We start from the raw sequence: 21,022 nt of genomic DNA on the forward strand, positions 1-21,022 counted from the left end.
ATGAGCCACCTGGGCACAGATGGAAACCTGAAGGGAAAGAAAACAACAGAGAAACTGTCAGGGTGAAGTGACTTTGAGAATACATTTACAATGCAGCAGGGGTTACAGAGGTTAGCATTGGTTGCATCAGGCAGTTAGGAGTTATGCTGCTGTATGAGTGCCAGTATAAGAAAAGAGATTAATCACTAAATTACGGAGCCAGGGGGGGGGGATGTATTACAAGAAAGAACTTTGACCATTTCTAAAGAAAAACCTTACAAATGTACAAGAAAACCATTTCATATTCTGTGAGAATATAAAAAGCATACATTTGTGTGGAAAAAAATTGCAAATAATCTGAAATCAAGGAACAAGAATAAACAGAAAGACCACAACGCTTCAATTTGTGTTGCACCAAAATGATGACTTTTAATCTAAAAAAATATCAAAACACAGTCCAAACAAATCTCTGTGTTTTGGATCTCCACAGATCAAGAAACTGTCCGACAGGAAACTATGACTTCCAAGGATTTCATCTTGGCTTTTCTACGGATTACACAAAGAGGATCTAACGTCTTAATTAGAGGGCTTAGGTTAATTTTTCTTGACCTTTGGGTGGAGCCAGGTTAGCCCACGGTTTAGCTAAGCTATGCTAACAATGTCCTGGCTGTAGCTTCATATTCAGTGCACAGCCATGAGAGAAGTACTGATCCAATTATCTAAGAGTGTAAAGTGTCTAGGGAACGTGATATTTACAAGAAACTGGAATAACAACAAAAAAACTCTAACAATCTTAATATGCTGAATCCGACGTACATTTACATTTTCTTATGTTCAAGCTAAATAGTGTGCAGGATGAAGGATGCTGGGAGCTGTACATTAGGGAACAACACTTACTTTGGTCTTGGTGCTGATTGGCTGAGATTTGACCTTGTCATCTTTGCTTTTGGAAATTCTCAGGAACTGCTTGAGGTCTCCCTGGTGTGATAAAAACAGAACAAATTGTTACATCTGCTAACTGATTGAACACTTCTGTGTATCCTTCTCTGTGTGTTCTCACCAGGTCGTAGTACTCCAGGATCATGTAGTGCGGCTCGGCCTCCCTGCAGAGCCCCAGCAGCCGCACCACGTTGGCGTGGCTGAGCTTGGCGAACATCTCGGCCTCGCGGCGGAAGTCCAGCTGCAGCTGCTCGTCTCTGCTCTGCAGGCTCTTCACCAGCACCACTGTCTCCTCCTCGCTCTCCTCCATACCCTTAGCTTTGCACAGCAGCACCTCGCCAAACTCCCCTTTGCCTGAATGAGAAAAGAAACAACCTGATATTAGCTCAGAGCTCACAGACAGTCGTTCTCAGAGGAGGATTGTTTAAGTCAGCGTACCTAAAGTTGTGATGGTTTGCAGGTTTGCTCGGGGAAAGTGGAGCTTATCGTTGTTCACATGGCTGTGGCGTTTCTCCGTTGTTGCTATGGTACCCATGTTGGTGAGTGCCACTTCTTCCTGGATCTCAGCAGTGGTGTGGCCATTTTGTTGAATGGCACCCCCTGACAAACACAACACACAGGGTCAGAGGAGATATGAAAGGGTATTAAAAGGCACCAATATAGGGAACTACGTCCCGATACAGTTTCCTTGTCATAACAAATGAAGTTGGTATTAAATGTAGAGCAGAGACTCTTTTTAGAGTGCCATTTTTGCAGCACTGTTAATAGTAAATCAAACTGTGACTTAAAACGTCACTACATATACATTTTCATTAAAAAGGGTGAAAGATATTGTCGTATGCTGAAACTTAATAAAAAAGGAGAAAAGGAAATTATACTAATTCCTAAAGATGCATTTTCTAAACTAAAGCCAGCACAACACTCAAACAGACAAATTCTGAAAACTGAAATCAAATGAAATGTAAAAAATAATTCAAATGTCTAACATTGGTTCTGACATGTTCTAAAAAACTGTTAATTTATTTTTGGAGCTGCTCCATTTCCTTAATAACTCACTAAGAATTCAAAAATGTTTGTATGCATATAGAGAGCTGAGTTTGTTTAAATGTCACTTCTACAGTGTAAACACTTCACTCAAAATAGAGACAGCTAATTTCTCAACAATTTGAAGGGAACTTGCGACACATGTTTAATGCAATACCCTAGACAAACACAAGATGGCAGCAGATATCCTAAACCTTCCACAACGCACTGAGGAACATGAATTGAGGGAAAATCAACCCCTCACATCAAAAACCCCCTGGCTGACTTTAGAACTGCCTAACCACACATTCAGAAAGCCTCTCCAGCACCGTACCGTTGAGACACTCCATCTCGGGCTCCTCTCCATCCTGGCCTTTGTCCAGCCTTTTGGCGTTGCGTCTCTTTTTGCAGTAGAACATGAGTCCCAGCACGACGATGATGTATGCCACGGCTGCTCCCACCGACAGGCCGATGGTCTGGATCATCTTGTAGGGAGCCTTGTCCTCCACTTCGTCAAAGTTATGCATAGGTTTCTCTGTCGGGCACAGGCAAAAATGATGGTCAACTAAAAAAGCTCTGGAACAGTACAGGATGTGTTTCTATTGGCTAACGCTCCAGCAAACTGTACATGACAGGCTAAGGGGCGGGACATCTTTAAGAGGTTGACCAATCACAACAGAGCCGGCCAGCTAACAAATCAGAGCAGACTGGGCTCTGGTTTCAGACAGAGGGTGAAAAGAGGTGCTGCAGCACAGGCAGTATGAGACAAATAAAGAATTTGAACATTAAAGCATGGAGACATGTCACGGTATAAGAACCTTTAAATGAGCATGATAGGGCCCCTTTAAAAATGGTATGGTTTCACTGTTAAAAATCCTCTACAGTAATGATGTGCAAAGTTAAATCAATGCATCAACTGTTAAAAAACTGTTGGACAACTATTCTGCCCTACTGAAGCAGTCAGCAAACACTCATCTGTTTTGTTTAGACATTGGATTTGAACACAGTTAAAACCATAATACAAAACATACAGTAACCTCATTTAACTACAAATCATTTTGTCTGCACTGCTAACACTGGCTTCGCAGGGCAGAGCTGTCACGCTGACCCTGGCAAACATCTTACACTGAAATGTCTCCTACTTTAAAATAATCTGGATCCTGCTACTTTGGGAGAAAATGATTGGTATGGGAGACTCATGCGAGTGTATGACTGTGATTTTCAGCATCAGTCAGCACACAGAGAGCCACAGAGTGAGGCTTTATTAGATCGAACGTCTACCCGATCCCCTCACCTCAGTGACAGCGGCGGTGTCAGAGACGTGGCTGCGCTTGTTAACCGAAACGCACGACAGGCGGAGGTTTAATTAATGCTTCATCCGCTACCTGTGACAGTGGCTCATGCTCATGTGTGCTCCTTTGTTCCTGATATAGGGAGCCTGTGTGTATACGTCAGTGTGTGTTAGACTCACCCACTACATAAAGCTGAGCCACGCGGTCTTTGATGCTGCAGCTGTTTCCCGCCACACATGTGTATCTGCCAGTGTCATCTGTAGTCACATCTGTAATCACTAGGGAGCCATTTGGCATGGTCTGGAACCTGGAGGAAGAAAAAAGGGACGGAGAGATGTAGTGGGTTCACAACAAAGTCCACCAACATACACACACACATATATATTTATATTTCTGACGGAATGCACGAAAACTGGCCAAATATAGATATTCTATTTTAGTCACTTTATTCTACATTTCTCATCTTAAATTGTTCCCAAAATGTTTAGACAATACAGTTCCTGTAAAAACATTACATTGTGCATAAATGAAGTTCCTCCTAGTCATAATTGTGCCTTTTCCAAATAAGTGCAAGGCTTGTATATTGCTAAGAAAAACAAGGCCACATTAAGTTGAATGTGACTTGAGCAAAAAGCACCCCTGAAACGACTAAAGATTCAAAAGGCGTAAAAGCATTAACGTTTTTAGGTAAGACTACAATTGAAATGTTTTATTTGTTGTACTAAATGTAGCGAGAGGCTGACATCTGTTCATGAATCGTACAAAAGGTTTGGATGTTGTTGCATTAGGCCTGTTGTATTCACGTGTGTAATACTATATTAGCACAAGCTAAATCTAGAATCAATGCAAAGACATGTGCAATCACACTCCACCAGGTGTCTCATTTACCTCACAAAATCTTCCCAAATTGGGATCAATAAAGTTCTATCTTATCTTCTCTTATTTACCTCCTGTTCTTACTGATGTCCAGCGTCTTGTCTTTGACCATCCAGTGGATGTGGGGCTCGGGGTCTCCGGTGGCCTGGCAGTGCAGGATGGCAGTGTGGCCCTGGTACACCGTGGTATTCTCCGGCTCCAACTTAAAGCGAATGTACACTGTATGTGCACAAACACACACATGGACACATGGTTAATACAACCACAACTGGACCGTAACATTTCCTTCACACATTGCGTTGACTGTGGTTACACTATACAACCCAAATGCTATTTATTACTGGGCAATAAAAGTGCCACCAAGTACACAATAAAGGCTGCAGTGTGTGCCACTTGATGAGAATGATCAATGACTCAGATGTGCTGCGACCACAAGTGTGTGACTGGTGACTAGCATGGCAGTATGGCCCTGTAATGTAAGCTGTTTACCGGCCACTATGAGGGTCACCAGGGCCCTGATCTCTCCCTGCAGGCTGTTGGAGGCGATGCAGGTGTAGTTTCCGGCGTCGCTGCGGGTGACTTTGGTGAATTGGAGCTGGCCGTTCCTCTGCTCCACCCGAGGAGGCAGCTCTCCTCCGTCTGCAGGGGGAGACAGAGAGACACAGGGAGGCGGGGTGAGGCTGGTGCTGCATGTGGTTAAATCGACTCCATCACAGCAAATGCAGATGAATGGGGGAAATGATCCATGATGATGAGCTTTCCTCACACTCTGTTTATTGCAGATTCTGCGCATGGTTCTACACGTTCCTGAGGAAACCTCTTTTATCATCATTAGAAGAAAAAGGAATATGAGGTGCGGCTGCATGTTTGATGAGAATTCTTCTTAAGAGTGATACAACAGTTAATTGTAACTCGCCCACTAAATCTAAAACCCATATTCTTCCATTTTTCTTATGTAGATTGATGTAAAGTCGTTTAAAGGCATTACATATGTTTGTCTTCTCTTGAATATAATGGAACCAGATGGCACTCGGCTTGTGATGCCGAAGCACCACAAAAACACATTTAAAAACCCAAAAGCATTGTTATTTTCAAGAGATAATTACCTAGTTATTCAAGATAGTCCACAGTCATGTGTGAGCAGTTTCATATAGAAACAGTTTTCTTCCTATCGAACTACAGGTGTCAAAAAGTACGAATAGATGTACATGCACGCTTGCTTCTGTACATTACAGAGAAAATAGTCCCTACGTGAAACTGCTCACAACAAGGTCCATGGATTATCTTGAGTAACCAGGTTACCATTTCTGGAAAGAGATAAATTGCTCTTTAAGTTTTTTTTGCCATTATTTAAGTGTGCACTTGTTCTATTATATTCAAGAGAAGGATTCAAGAGAAGATCTCTACAGCAGCTATCCACAGCAAATCCAGCTAAATATACTTGATCGATAAATAGCCCTAAAGATAAGAGAAAACAAGAAGTTTCATATTTTTGGGTGTGCTTTTTAAGCTTGGTGTGGCTAGCCGTGGCGTGCTCACCTGCTTTGGTCCAGCGGATGGTGGGGGTCTCTCTGCCTTTAGCCGAGCACTGGATGGTGATCTCGTTGTCCAGCTCCAGGCACTGAGAAGGCTGGGGGGTGGGGGTGAACTTCAGCTTCTCTGAAACACAAGTCAAAACACCACGCACATTACACATATGATAAACCCAGAGAGAGGGGGGCGGCTGGGTCAAAGCCGCTTTTGTGCATCACAGCCTGCACATGAAATCACAGTAATCTGACGCACTTCATGCTCAGACACATTCATGTACACACAGATCTGATGAGTGCGAGTCTATCAGAGGCTGAGATCATATAAACAGAGATTGCAAGACAAAACAGTGACATGTCAGGCAATTTATCACGGTGATCCTATAGCCGATAGGGATTTATCAAATCAGATAATGTGCAAAAATGGAGGCAAGAACAAAGCTGACGTGCATGAGTCATATTTTACACCTCTGTGGGTGTCCTGCAGTGTGCCCAGAGACAAACATGGACATGCTCTTCCTATTTCTGGAAACACTCACAAGCCCAGAGGCATGACCACATTTGTTTTATATTGTCCCTCGACAATGTATTACTCATTACGCCCTGGAAATGATTTAACTGACAAATCATCTGTGTGGGGGATAATGGCTTCAAATAGCTGCTTAGTGTACACTCTGAGTATAATCTACTGTGTATATTGATCAGCTGGTGGATTCCCCTCGAGGCTTACCGAGCACAAATACGCGCGCCTGCCCAGACAGTCGGCCGCCCTCCGTCTTCGCTTCACAGCCGTACATCTGCTGGTCGTACACCTCCACGTTGTTGATCCTGAGGGTGCCGTTAGGGAACAGCTTGAAACGAGAGTCCTAGAAAGAATAGAGGAAAACAAATACATTCAAATATCTCTATCTAGGACATTTGAGGGAAGGAATTGTTCAACATATGGATAGATATCTGGTCAAAATATTGTTAATAGCCAGCAAAAAAGCAATCACTAGAATGGTGCAAGGTGGAACCTCCTACTGAGGAACAATGGGAAGAGATCGTAGAGGAAATCAATCAAATGTAAAAACTGACATATCGGCAGGGGCCGCAAGAATCACAGTTCGAATACAAATGGGGGAAATTGACAATATTTAGGAACCAAACAAGCGACAAGGATTACCAACTACTTTGTAAGAGGGACTGTAATAACAATTGGACGAATGGGAATGTGACTGCATTTTTTTCATTTGAACAATTGTTATCGTTATAAATATTGTATTTCTATAAATGGCTATGTTGTTTTCTAATTGTGTGGGCATGTACATGTGCAATGCTGTTTTGAATGCTTGGGGAAATTCAAATATTGTCCATGATAAAAAGACACTTTCATCTGTGTGGTGTTTTAGTTTTTGGTATCCGACCTCTGGTGTGAGCATGATGTTGTTGCGGAGCCATGTGACCTCAGGTTCAGGGTTGGCCTGAGCGTGGCAGTGAAGGTAGCCTGGTTTACCCTCCTCTAGCTGGCTGTCCTGAGGCCTCAGCACCCACTCTGGGGCAGCTGTGGACACACACAGAAATGTGTTGTTTAAGCACAGACATTCTACACCAGTACAGTACACACAGAATAGCTCCTCAGCTGCATATACAGTCCCTTAAAGGAATACACAAAGTGTTAGTGAGCTTGGCCTGTGGTCAGTCTAAACATAGACTCCATTTATCTCTGTATCTGGTAGATGCTCTCAGTGTTCCCAGCATGCTCCTGACATTAAAGGCTTACTGTAATACAAAGCGCATTTCAATGACCTATGCTAGCCCATATTGGCCGGTTTATATTCATTTGGTTTCATTAATTTTTGAGTTGCGATAAAAAACTAAAACTCAAGAAATTACGGTATTTTAGTCACAAAACATGGATTTTAGAAGATGCCTAAAATAAAGCAGCAGAGCCAGAGATATACTTAATTTTCAGTAGGTGTGAAGCAATATATAGGGATTGATAATAGCATTGTCATAATTATTATCATGTTTATTATATATTTAAAATAGAATAATCTCCGTTCTCTTTTCGTCTCCTTCAAACAGAAATACACACAACAAAAAAAGTTAGTAGAATTTAACTCATTTATTGTTTTTAAATATTCTGAAAATATCATTTTTGTAAACTCTTCTGGACACGGTCATCCTTTAGAATAAATCTGATAGAGTGATATCTGACATAAAACCCCCTGTTCTCTAGTAAGTGTAAAGCTAGCAAAAATACTGGATCCTTCCTCTCCCATAATGCTTTGGTAAAGCATCTTTCAACAGTTCCCCTAAAAGACCATTTCTTTCAAAGCCCAAGCAGCTACTAATGCTTGTTTTGTAAATGTAAGATTAGCTTAGACTGAGGCTTTTTCTCCAGGCATTATAAAACTGAGGTTTTGTTCTCTTGTGAAGGCTGAAACAAATGTATTGTGTGAACATCATGCAGCGGTGTGTGTTCGACTCACTGGCCACGGTGAAGGTGACCTCCTGGGTCCTGCGTCCCGCCCTGTTCTGAGCCACGCAGGTGTATGTGCCCGAGTCCCCTCCCTCTGTCGGACTGAAGACCAGATTCAGGCCGTTCTGGTACACCCTGCCCTCCGTGGGCACCCGCTGACCCCCCGTCTCCCACCACACCTCAGGCTCGGGTCTGCCGCGTGGGGGGTGGCAGGCCACCCGCTGCAGGGTGTCCGCTGTGAAGACCTTCCACATCTTGGGCACCATGTCGTCGATCTCTGTTGTGGGAACAGAATTTTTCAGCATGAAGAAGCAATTTGAGTGCAGGGTAAATTGATTCACACAAAGCCAGTGATAATCATCAATCTGCCTTCAAAGCCACGGAAGCGTTACGGATTCAGGATTTCACGAGCAGCCCCGAGCTAAATTAATTCCAACGCACAGATCCGTCTAGTTAGGAAAAGTCCTCTGATTTGTAAGCGCAGGACGCAGTAATTAGAGAACAAAGCGCACAGTAGTTTAACTGGGTATATATAGGTTGCACAGGAATGATCTCGGGTCTGGGTGAGGTGGGTCATATCAAAACTGGCAGCCCCTTATACAGAAAGTGGAAAGTGATCTGTGGTACAAAGACTCACAAGACCTCCCACTACACTGTGGTTTAATACTGCGAGTCCCAAATGGAAGTCATTAATACTTTATTGGCCGACATTGCTCTGCAAGCTGGTCAGTGGCTGCGACCTTCTAAAGACTAAGATCTAAATCGATTAATGAACAGAGGAAAACACATCTTTCTCAGCAGACGAAAGGAAAGTAGATCTGGGAGAAAGAAAGAGGAAGGGGGGGGGTGAATTAAATGAGGTGGAGCCGCGATGGAGTGACTGTTTCAACTTGTTCCTCAATAATGAATTCTACTGTGACACAATCCCCTATAATGCCCGCGGGGATTACCATCAGATTAAGTGAATTAAGGTATTTAAATGGAGCTGTGGTTCACTGGGTTAAAACTGCAGATCCAGTCGTAGCTCCTTAATCCCAAACCCTTGGGGGAAAAAAGGGAGCTGCTCGAGTGGAATAAAGTGATCGGGAGAACTCATAGAAATTCAAGCTCTAAGCTTACACAATATATTTGACTTGCATGCACATGCATTTCAAAATGCCGGCCGATTAGTAAAATGAGACGATGCTACCGATTGTTCCGGCTTTAAGATCAAGCCGCCATTTAAAACATTGGTTTAAGGAGTTCTCTTTGGAGAGCAGGCACTGTTATTTGCTTAAAGGTCCCATGTCATGCTTTTCTGGTTATTACCCGTCCCCTTGTGTGTTACGTAGCTTTTTATGCATGTCAACGGTCTGCAGAGTCACAAACCCTCAAAGTACACCCTGTAGCGAGTAACACTCTCTAACACAGAAAAGACCTGTCTATGCTGCCCCAGAACGCCTCGTTGGGGATTTCTCTTTTTCCATTGTTTACTTCTCGGGTATAGTGACGTAACATTACGTTACGTCCGCGGAGCCGTTACGTTTGGACCAATCCGCCGACTTCCTCACACACACTCGGTGGGACGTTGCGAGGCTCGCTGCTGTGGGGTCAGCGAGACACCGCGGAACTCAGCCTGGGCACACGCACAAACTCCCAGCCAGACTGCAGGTGTGTGTGTGTTTCAGGCTGGGTTTCGCTGTGTCTCACAGACGGCCACTGGGGTCACGGGCAGGAGCTCCAACAAGCCGTTTAGGACAGAGTGAATACACATAGTGTTACATACTATACGTAGAGGCTGTATGAGAAACCAATGTGAGTTTGGAAAATTGCACAATATATATTTATTCTAGTATACCTCAACAATGGAATTATGATCAGTGGAAATGGCATGGGACCTTTAAATAAAGACAACTTGTGTCTGAACTTGTATATTACATTGTTTTCCCTTCACAGATTACAACCCAACCCGTGAACAACCACAAAATGATATTTGTTTAAAGTGTTTTGTTTGATTTTAAAGTGGTTAAACATACCCTACCATTTGTAAGTTAGTCATTTCCTACCAGGTAAATCCAAGTGATGGATGCAAATCACAGGGGCAGGTAAAATGACATTTTAAAGCGCATAATTACACTGCTTGTTAAACCAGTTTGAGTCATACTGGTACGTTATTTAGTGTTACTTATGCCAGGTGCTGTTGCAATACGGAGAAAGCTTAACAAGTTTGGCAAACAGCCGGACAGCTGGAGGAAATAATATGGAAGGGAAGCAGGGAAATGCTCCAGCGCGTGTGAGTGAGTGTGTGGTGGGTACAGCTGGGCCGGATGTCAATAAGGGAATGTGAGTATCATATGAGAGATCTGCCAGAAGAAGAAAGGGAGGGGAGAGAAGAATGAGAAGGAGGGCGGGATAAATATGTAATCCAAATGCCCCTCTCGCTCTCAGCTTACACAATAACAGGTGTTTATCTCTCAACACCTCGACAACTGCAAGTATGTGTGTGTGTGTGTGTGTGTGTGTGTATAGTGTGTGTACCAGCTATGAGGAGGGAGGCCTCCAGTGCAACATTGGACCCTGTGAGGCCGCGGCCGACGCACTTGTAGGTCCCTGTGTTCCTGGGCTTGACCTGGGTGATCAGCACTGTGCCGTTGGATAACAGGACCACACTGCGGAAGAAGAAACACATAGTTAGATTCCAAGATCAGCTCATTTAAAGTTACTTTTTGTCAATGACCGACACATTATCTGTACATGAAGGCAGATGAACAGAAGCACACAGGAAAGTAAGACCACTCTCCCGTCGCCAGATCTAGCTCCGATTGCATCTGAAAATGATTTGCTTTGGCATGCTGGGAGCACCAGATGGAAATGCTCTGCCACAAAGGACAATAGCAGTGCCACTATTTTAGAATATGAATTTTTCTGTACTTGGCATGTTACCTGATGCTATCTGAATTGCCCTGATTCAATAAACCGAAGCCATCTGCTGCCCTAAATAGGTTAGAGTTAATGCTAAGAATGTGTCCACTGCGCACTAAGAAAAGTGTCCTACATAGTGATTTCATTTACAAAAAGTCTTGTGCTTTTTTTTTTAAAGAGGAGGATTGATGGCTGGCTTCTGGCAGGCTGAAGGGAGTTTCAGTGCCAGTGATGGACGGATGAAGAGTAATTAAAGGCCAACCTAAAGCCAGCTTCGGGGCTGACAGATAAGGAGCTGCACTTCTCACTCTGCACGTGTAGAAAAAGTTCAACAGGCCGACTCAACAGCTCATCATGGCTGAATGATAAAAGTGTAGGAGGGAAATGTGAATATGTAAAGCAGAGAGGAAGAAGAGAAGGTGCTGCTGGATCTGTTTTTCCACTGGATTCCCTGAGGAGGGGGGATATTTCTGTGTCATCTCTTATTCTCTGTTCAAAAGCAAAAGGGAAATGAGCTTTGGGAGTTTGTGTGAGGAAAAATAACCACAAAACTAAATGAACAAAGGCACATTCTTTTCCTAAAGCAATCATCTTTATATCTGCAAACATGTGCAGAAAGAATTGTTTTGGTTTCAAATGTTTCCCCCAAGAGTTGGTTTGACCCACGGGGCAGGACTCTCTGTGTAAAAACAGCCCTGAGCTTACGCTGGTGTATTTTTCCTTAGTCTGGCACATGTGAGAAACAATCCACATCAAATATTCACACATAATATGGGAGGGAGGGGGGGGGGGGGGGGGGGGTTGTCTAAACAGTGCAGGTGTGAAACAGATGATATCTCCCACAGAGAGCTGCATTCCTCTGGTGTTGTATCAGCGCAGATCAATAAACAAACAGCCTTAGAACACCTTCACCACAAAGAGCCCTGCGTTTTTTAATGAAGCAATCTGTGTGTGTGTTTTTATATCCAGGCTTATTACCCATCCATCTGTAGTACTGGTGCTGAGTCAGCGCTCCCAAGGTGACCAAACCCGCCTCTGACAAGCTCATTACACAAGTGACTAACTATTGATGTTGAAGTCTTTCTCTCCCCTCGCTGACTGAACACAATAATCACTTAAACCGTCTCCTCATGTGGAACAGCTTGCCTGTAATGCGTCTATGTGTATGCGTGAGGTGCTTTGAACCGTGAGGGTATGCTTGGCACTTGGTATAGAAATTGGTTATTATCTAGTGCTTATGTGTTTATAGGGGACATGCTGGTAAGCTGGAGTGTAGCTTGAGGGGTTTTTCCTCTCAGTGCGAGAATACCGGCGAGTTCCTCCTGGCTGGGGAGGAAAAGCTGCGTTGTAGGGATCTAAAGAGAAACTTTACAGCGCTCGGTTACAGGAATAATATTCCTTAAAGTGCAATCCATCTCGAGTTGTAGCGGTTCCACCTCATTGGGTTCAAAGGATTACCCGACTGTGGCTCAAGCTTACATAATGGTAAGTAAGATGGAATGAAGTGAAGGCAGTGAGGGAGATTGAGTCTAAGATGTACGATGAGAAAGAAAAGTGTTTCAGAGGGGAGGATTTAGCTCCCTACATACCGAGACTTGTTCACCAGCAGCTCATTTTCGTGGTACCATTCCAACGTGGGGGCCGGCTCGGCAGTGAACTGGCAGTGGAAGGCGGCCTCCTCGTTCTTCAGCACCACCTGGTCCTCAGGAGTGACCACCGGCCTCGGGAAACTCTTATCTGTCGGAGAAAGGTAGACAAACATCTGCATGATGACGTCTGCAGGTCCATCGAGCGCCGGTCTATTCCGGGCTTTATTAGAAGCTGTCAACAGCAGCGCAGCTGCTGAACAAGCCGTCTTCAGGTGGGGGGTGTGTGTGTCAACACCTCAGGGGCCCTCAGGGATAGTTAATGAGGTCAGTAAAGCGGCCCTGCATCATCTCCTTTTTTATCTCCTGGATCATAGAAGGAGGCCATCTCTCTTCTTTGTGATAATCTTAAATCACGCAATACATCGGGGTTAAAAGTACTTGAAAGGGGTTGATATTTATGAAAAGAAGAAACATCTGTACCTAAGCCATCATTTAGATGTATACTTTTGAGCATAGAAAGAATAAGGCTGGTTATTTTGCATTTTCTAAACAATGGAGTTAGTGGATTTTTCCAAAATCACCTAAACATGCTGCTTATAATTTTCCTTTTTCTCACATTCTTTTGACAAGGCCGCTGTGGCCTGACAACAGTGCCAGAGATTTGGCACAGTACAGCCAAGAAGAGGAGTTTCTAGCAAACAGACTTTAGCACATTGTTATACAAAGCTGAAGGGTGTTGAGCTCAATGCAGAAATGGGAACACAAAAATACCCTTAATCCAGGTTTAGGTGTGTGAGAATTTGAAATCTGAACAGCTCATGGAGGTTTGGTGCCAGTAGCAGAATTAGGATATGGCTACTGGTTGGTGTGAATAAAAAAGGAAGGGCGCCCACACCTGGCCCACCCAGGAAGTCGGTGGGAAGGCCTCATCTTGAAAAGCAGTGACCGTTCATTGAAAAGCTGTCTAAATCTGTCAGCGTTTACCTAAAGGTGAATCCCTATAGAGGAGCGGAGGGTGGCAAACCGGTAACTGGAAACTCAACAATTATCCATTCTTCTTGCACACAGGTGCTAACCTAGCGTGTGTGTGTGTGTGTGTGTGTGTGTGTGTGTGTGTGTGTGTGTGTGTGTGTGTGTGTGTGTGTGTGTGTGTGTGTGTGTGTGTGTGTGTGTGTGTGTGTGTGTGTGTGTGTGTGTGTGTGTGTGTGTGTGTGTGTGTGTGTGTGTGTGTGTGTGTGTTGCAGGTGGCTAATTAGAGTGGAATGGGCATCAGGTTTCTGGCGCAGATGTGCTGCTGGATGTACTGAACTAAATCTAGTGTATGTGTGAGCCCCTCCTGTGTATTATCCCCCCAGTACAGAGGAAACTAAATAAGTCCTGTTGAGCCTGCAGAAAAACAATAATCTACCACAAAGAAACAGTAAAAGGAGCTGTGTGTGTGAGAGCTTCAGTCAGATCAACAGAGCGCTGCTGTGGCGGGGGGGGGGCTGATGTTGTTGTTCGCTCTGTAGATGGTTATGATGTTGTGTCTGTGTGCGTGGGTGGCGACAGGAGGAAGGTGCCAACGGTTCCTGCTCTCTCTCTCAACACTAATGGTCTGCATTCCCCTTCCTCCTCCTCCTCCTCCTGATGCTCTTCAAAACACTTCCTGGCAGGTGTGGCAATGTGGAAAAATTCCCTTAAGTGATTTTTCAAGCTAGAACGTTAGTAAACTTCTATTATCCGATAGGATTTTCTTTTTTCTCTAATTAATATTATTTAAATGTATATATTTGAGTCACAAGAGTGTTTTTAAGCTCCAATTAATGTTGCCTCTATCTTCTACATCAGGGGTGTCAAACTCAAGGCCCCGGGGGCCAAATCCGGCCCTCGACTTCATTTTATGTGGCCCGCAAGAGCTTGCAAAGAATATCATATGTTTATTACATGGTTGAATGCCGCTTTACAGAAGCACATTGCACATAAACTACATGTCCCACAATGCGTCTCATTCTATGACTGCACACTGAAGAGATTTGCAATTATTTGCCATAGACTTCTGCTTTCAGATGTAGTTAATTATGAAGTTATTACCCTATCGCATAATAATCCAATGCAGAGGCAATAATGTAATATAGTACATTATTTTATATATATTAAATATTTATGTATATATATTTATATATAGTCTTAAAGTTTTGCACTGGCTTTTAATACTAGTTGAACATAACATTTTGATATTTGTATGTGTTTCTATGTTTGTAGTTATTGTGCTTTTTATCTCGTTTTTAATTATCGTTTTATTATTTTACTCCCATTGTGTTATTTTATATGTGTTCCCTGTACAGCACTTTGGTCAACTGAGGTGGTTTTAAATGTGCAATATAAATAAATAAAGATTGAGATTGAAAGTTACAACCGGCCCTTTGAGTGCAACCATGATGCTAATGTGGCCCGCGATGAAATTGAGTTTGACACCCCTGTTCTAGATTAATCGAATGGTCTTTAAAGTGCTAACAAATTGTGAAAAATGGCAATCCCAGTTCTCAAAGTCCAAGATGATGCTCTTTTTGGTTAGTGGACAACATGTCAATATACAGTTTAATGTGATATAGAAAATCACATTTTAAAATATCCATATTTCAGAGGCTGAAAAACTGACTTTTCTGCCATTTTTGTAATAAAATGAACTTATGTTATAATTAAAAAAAAGGAGGCATTATTGTATCGTCATTCAACTAATCGATTATTCAAAACAAAAACAAAAAAGATTTCGAAGACATTACCTTGGGCTCCTGGAATTGTAGGGGCATTTTTCAATATCTGACGTTTTATTGACAAAGTATCCCGAGAGCAGAGCGATCAAACAAAAAAATAATAGCTTAAATAATTAATAATGAAAATAGCAATTAGTTGCACTCTAACAGTGGCTGAAGGTGTTTAGAGGAAAATGGTCACACACACACACACACACACACACACACACACACACACACACACACACACACACACACACACACACACACACACACACACACACACACACACACACACACACACACACACACACACACACACACACACACACACACACACACACACACACACACACACACACACACACACACACACACACACACACACACACACACACACACACACACACACACACACACACACACACACACACACACACACACACACACACACACACACACACACACACACACACCTATGATGTTGAGAGTGAAGTTGCTGTTGCTGCAGACGTGTCCCGCTGCGTTCTTGGCGCAGCAGTAGTACAGGCCGTTGTCGTCGGGACTGGCGCTGGCGAAGGTGAGCGTCCTCTCCTTGTTGTTGATCTGGTGGCTCTTCTCCGTCAGCTTCGCCCCGTCCTTGAACCACTGACACGTCGGTCTTAAGGAGGAGAAGGAATAAAAGGAGGAGAGGTTTAGGAAAAAAGACGAGAAAATTGGCGAAGCAGGGTGATTGACGAAGCCAAAACAGAAAAAAAGGTGTGGAGAGGGGGGAGAGAAGAAGAATGGAAGAAGAGGATCATAAGGGCATGAGAGAGGCCAACGATGACAGAAGAATAGTTTTTCACTGCAGTCCTTGACATGATCCTTAACCCTGTGAGTTCTGAACTTGAGGTGACAGGAGGAGACTCACCGTGGGTGTCCGTCAATGTGACAGCGCAACGTGACCGGCGCGGAGCTCTCGATGTCCCCTTCTGAGGCGGGCTCCTTCAAAGTTACGCCGCCACTTTCCAACCCTGCAGAGGAAAGAGAAAAACAGAGGAGAGTGTAAGAGTAATGGCGGAGAAGGACAGGAGGAGAAATTGAGTTAAGTGGTGGTCCTGTCATGTGTCTTCGCGGCGCACGCTGTCATGATAATGGGTGCAGCGAGATGAAGGCACAGCACTGTGACTCATGAGACAGCACTTCCCTGCACTCACAAGTCAGAGCTTGTTATGGACATTTAATGGACAGCTCATTGGCTTACTCTGTTAAAAAGGGCTACTGCTGTCAGAGCAACCCCGTAAACTCAGGCAGAAAGGAAATGAGCAACACAAAACACAGTAGAATGTTGTGGTTTTAAAATGTCTTCAAAGCCGATCAGGTATGTCTCCATTACACCACAACAAAGTGATGAGAGGCATCACTCACACATGTAACGGGAAACCTGATCAATGGTGAGTGTCAGATGAGAATAAATGAAGGAAACAGATGCTGGAGGAAATCGATCCAGTCGTCCCCTGAATGCATCTCGGTGTGAAATGAAGGGGAACGGCGTGGTTTTACCATTAAATGTTGACACAGTACACTGGGAAATATACATCAGATACATGCAGGATGTCAAGAAATCATCACAGCAGCAAATCATTCCTGCTTTCTCCTAGGAGACGGCCAACGGCCAACATACGATCATGTTTCAGTCTCAAAGGGAGACGACTAGATACATCTCATAATGAAACGAGGCGTTTTATCCCCCTTTCAATAAAAAATGATAGCTGTGGCTCCAGTAAGATAAACCTATTTGGTGTGGATGGAAAAGTAGTGTCAGCTATAAAAATACTGTATTTGATCCGATGCAGTGTTAGGGGACAATATGAAAATGTCATGTTACGATTTTCCTGGCAGATCATAATATTAACCCAATCGTCAAACGTGGTTAAAACGTATCCTAACATACTAGAATAGCTTTACACTACACAAAAGCATTTTTAAGGCATAACAGATGCGATGGACATAACTTCTTTGTAGTGAAAAACATCTTAAAATAAGGCATTAATAATCGTAAGGTCTCCCTGCATAAATTAAGGATAAATACATTTCAAAAGGGAATCTGTTCTTTCTTAAATAATAATGGATGTAGTTTTTCATTTTTTTATATAAAATATTTTCACTTCTCGCCCAAGATAACAAGCTAGTCAATTTGTTCTTTATATTGTGAGTGTATAACCTATATTCTCTATCCCTCATGGAGACACTGGCTAATATGCTGAAAAATACCCCGTTGCCGCTGAGCTACATCCACACTCAAGTCTACAGGATGATTAAATAAATAGGTAAGGTATTTGCGGTGCCTCCTTTGCTGAGTGACACCTTCGAATTGTCTCTAATAAAGCCTCAGTGTACCCTGCTGGAATTCCCCTTTCCCTGCTGAGTGTGTTGACTATACAAATACTTAGTGTTCACACTGAATGAGAACAGCGTCTAATAGTTATTTACGTAATGAGATATAGGTCTGTGGTTGCATGACGTGCAGTCTGTACCCCTGGTGTGGTTGTTGGGGGCATAACATTCAGTGAGAGAGCGTATTTGTTTGGGTTGCCCCAGTTTATGCACGACGAGGGATGTGTGTGTGTGTGTGTGTGTGTGTGTGTGTGTGTGTGTGTGTGTGTGTGTGTGTGTGTGTGTGTGTGTGTGTGTGTGAGACATTCCATGGAGCTGCACTGCTATGGCCCGTGGCTGAATACTGCGGCTGCATCTCTGCTGTTAGGATCCACTATGAAATATGCATGGCATGAGCCTCCACCTGAGACAGCAGTGGAGAGAGGGGGGGGGGGTGCACCACTGCGAGGTCAGAGGGGGGCGCTAGAGGAAGAGCTGTCACGATGAATTACCCAGGAACCTGGTATTACAATGCACCCTGGGAGATCATGGGAAACCCTCTCTACAGTAACAGGGCCCGCTCATTAGCTTCTTCCTAGCACAGATGCGCCGGCAACTGCGAGTGCACATCACGCTACATTGGATCAAATGTGTGTGTTAGAGACAACTGTTTGTGCGAAGTAAAACACAGTTGCTGCTGCACCCCGAAGCGTGTATGCATGTGTGTAAATGTTTAAGAGTTCTGCAGAGGATGCCAATTGGTTGAGTCAAGGTCGTCCCTAGTCTACAGCCCCTGTAGCTTCAGTGAGGAGGAGGAGGAGGAGGAGGAGGAGGAGGAGGAGGGGATGATGAAGGCCACTTCAGCTACAGGGACCTGGGGCCAGACGCTCAGACAGACCTGTTATTAGTGCAGTGGAAGCATAACCAGGCCGATAAAACCAGACGGGGAAACAGTGAGTCACGGAGGAGGAGGAGGAGGAGGAGGAGGAGGAGGAGGAGGAGGAGTTGAGAAGGAACAACAAGTATCATGTGCAGCACAACTTGACATTTGGAAATGAAATCAAAGAATTTGTTTCAACCTGCCCGGAGTAACAGGTGGGTGTTTCCGCTGTCAAACTGTCAACCTTACAAGACATGGCTAAATGTTAGTCTCTCAGTGCTACTTTTATGACGTGTAATTTAAAACGCATAGTTTTATGCTAGGTTATAGCATAGGGTCTAAAGTTCTCCTGCATTTTTGTTTCCTTAAAATGGAGAGGCCTGAAACGAGACACCAACTTTTTAAAGGGTCTAATTAGTAATAATGTTCCCTTCCCTTACTCGTCACACCACTGTCACATAACCCTATTCTAGAAGAAAATGATCGGCCTTGAACATCTGTGATTAATTCAACATGTATCACGTATTACAGGCATTGCTGGACTTGTCGTCTATGCTAGCAGCTGTCGCGCAGTTAAACTCCTCAAGTTATAATGCTGCGACTGCCTCCATGCACAAAAGGCAAGCTGATATTTGAGAATTTACGACAGTCTCCCAATTCAGCGGCATTAGGGTCACCTGCTTCCTGTTTAACGAAATTGGTTATGTGACAATTTCAGGAATGCTTGCCTTTGTTTTGTAATGGTGTATGAATAAACTAAAACGTATACGTTTGGATGTAGCGTGAGAGTCCATGTGTTTTTCTGCTGTCAATTGCCAATTAAAAACAAATAAAAATAGTGATTACACTTTCAGATTTGAACATATGTCTGGTATGACTCATTGGGAAAACCCCTTTATACCTTTTTACAGTTGTGAAAAATATTTTACATTCCAGCAGCAAGAGTGTGAAATGAAACTAAACAAACTGAGTGTTAGAAGCAAGAGAAACAATTCGGAAAAAAAGGACAAAAAAGTAATCACAGTGCGGGACAGACTGCTTGACCTCTGTGACCTGACAATCATTGGGACAATGGGCACTTATCAACACTCACATCCTTGTCACTGTCTCAAGTTTCTGCCACTCCTGGCCTATTTGGTTCTCCAGTAGGTTAAAAAATCAATTCCTGATAATATTTCATTTCCACTTTGACCTGGATTTACACAGTCGCACACTCTCACCCTTTACTCTGCTCATATATCTCAATTCACAGCTCAGGTTTCTCCAGCTGTCGCCTCGACAAACAGAAGGTGCTCTTTCATAACCTATTAGTGGCAAATACTTCCCCGTAATCCTTCTCAGAATGCATGACTAAGTGTTGGAGCAGGCCTGGCAGCTAACGCCATAATTAGGGGCGTTATAATTATTATGTTGGAGGCAGAGCAGGAAGTCCTACCAACACAGGGATGATAACGGATGAATTGGGAGGATATTGTCGAGGCAGATGCTCGGACCGTTCATTCCTCGCTGTGCCAAAAGACAGCTGCGTGTTTGTCTGCTTCACTCAATGAGCTGATTTGTTGCCATGGAGAAGGGTTTTTACACAGAGGCAAGGTGGATTGTGTTATCCAGGGGAGAGCTCAGGGTTGGGATTTGACTGACGGCACCATATGGGCATGGAAAGAGCCAAAACATGTGGCAAAGTGGCTTCATAGTGTAAACTTTGTGCCCCTGGAGCCGCCCTGGGAGGCAGCGTGACGGACTCAGCTTGCAGTTGGAGACGGGGTGTCAGATTTTATCAGCTGTGGCTGACAGGGGTCAGCAGGCCAGGGGAAAGCCACTCAGATAGATGCTGTTGCTGTGACAGGGCTGAAAGTGAAAGGAGGGAAAAAAGTCCAACAGTGGAGGAAAGTCACTCTGAAGGGGGGAATGTGACAAATGGAGCCTGGGTTATTAGGCTGCATTTTGTCAGCTAACAAAAGTGTGCAGGAATGATGACAGGAAGCGTGCAGCTGCACTAGCCATCAGTGAGGATGCTCTAAAATGCATCTGCCGACCAAATGTAGGTTAAGGACACATGCTGTGTGATTAAATCGAGATGGCGTGTGTGCGCGTGTGGAAGTGGCTCTGATTTGAGAGATTAAAAAGAGAGGAATATGCGCCTGCCTGAGTTTCCCCTGCATGTTTTCCCTTCTTCTTACAATCACCGATTTCCAAAACAATGTCAGTTTGCATCTCGTTACCCCGAGTCAAGCGAAGCGTTGCCTCCAGGACCAACAAACACACGGACAATAGTGAAGACTGAGTCTGACGCCTCTGCTGGACGCGGACTCGCCGTGGAGACCCAATGACCGGGAGGGACAAAAGGATAAGGGGGGGCTCAAAACCTCTATTAGTGAAAACAGAGGGGGGATAATTACTCTGAATAACTCTCAACTGGCAGGATTTGCCCACCCACCATTGAGAGCAAAACAAATT

General features: G+C 43.9%; 1 protein-coding gene across 1 annotated transcript in view; it reads right to left on the minus strand.

The window, feature by feature from the left end:
* ptk7b (protein tyrosine kinase 7b) overlaps positions 1-21,022 on the minus strand; it is a 25,226-nt gene that overhangs the window by 3,424 nt on the left and 780 nt on the right. Inside the window, exons 2-17 of the mRNA XM_071205596.1 lie at positions 16,241-16,343; positions 15,804-15,988; positions 12,593-12,740; positions 10,620-10,750; positions 8,113-8,379; positions 7,045-7,181; positions 6,369-6,504; positions 5,649-5,768; positions 4,599-4,748; positions 4,181-4,328; positions 3,413-3,540; positions 2,276-2,476; positions 1,357-1,518; positions 1,040-1,272; positions 877-957; positions 1-27 (exon numbers count right to left, since the gene is read on the minus strand). The exon at positions 1-27 is cut by the window's left edge and continues 125 nt beyond it. Of these exons, the coding sequence (XP_071061697.1) occupies positions 1-27; positions 877-957; positions 1,040-1,272; positions 1,357-1,518; positions 2,276-2,476; positions 3,413-3,540; positions 4,181-4,328; positions 4,599-4,748; positions 5,649-5,768; positions 6,369-6,504; positions 7,045-7,181; positions 8,113-8,379; positions 10,620-10,750; positions 12,593-12,740; positions 15,804-15,988; positions 16,241-16,343 (2,357 nt within the window). The remainder of the gene's footprint in view (positions 28-876; positions 958-1,039; positions 1,273-1,356; positions 1,519-2,275; positions 2,477-3,412; positions 3,541-4,180; positions 4,329-4,598; positions 4,749-5,648; positions 5,769-6,368; positions 6,505-7,044; positions 7,182-8,112; positions 8,380-10,619; positions 10,751-12,592; positions 12,741-15,803; positions 15,989-16,240; positions 16,344-21,022) is intronic.

The sequence above is a fragment of the Pseudochaenichthys georgianus genome, chromosome 15 (genome assembly GCF_902827115.2).
Source record: "Pseudochaenichthys georgianus chromosome 15, fPseGeo1.2, whole genome shotgun sequence".
Classification (NCBI taxonomy): Eukaryota; Metazoa; Chordata; class Actinopteri; order Perciformes; family Channichthyidae; genus Pseudochaenichthys; species Pseudochaenichthys georgianus.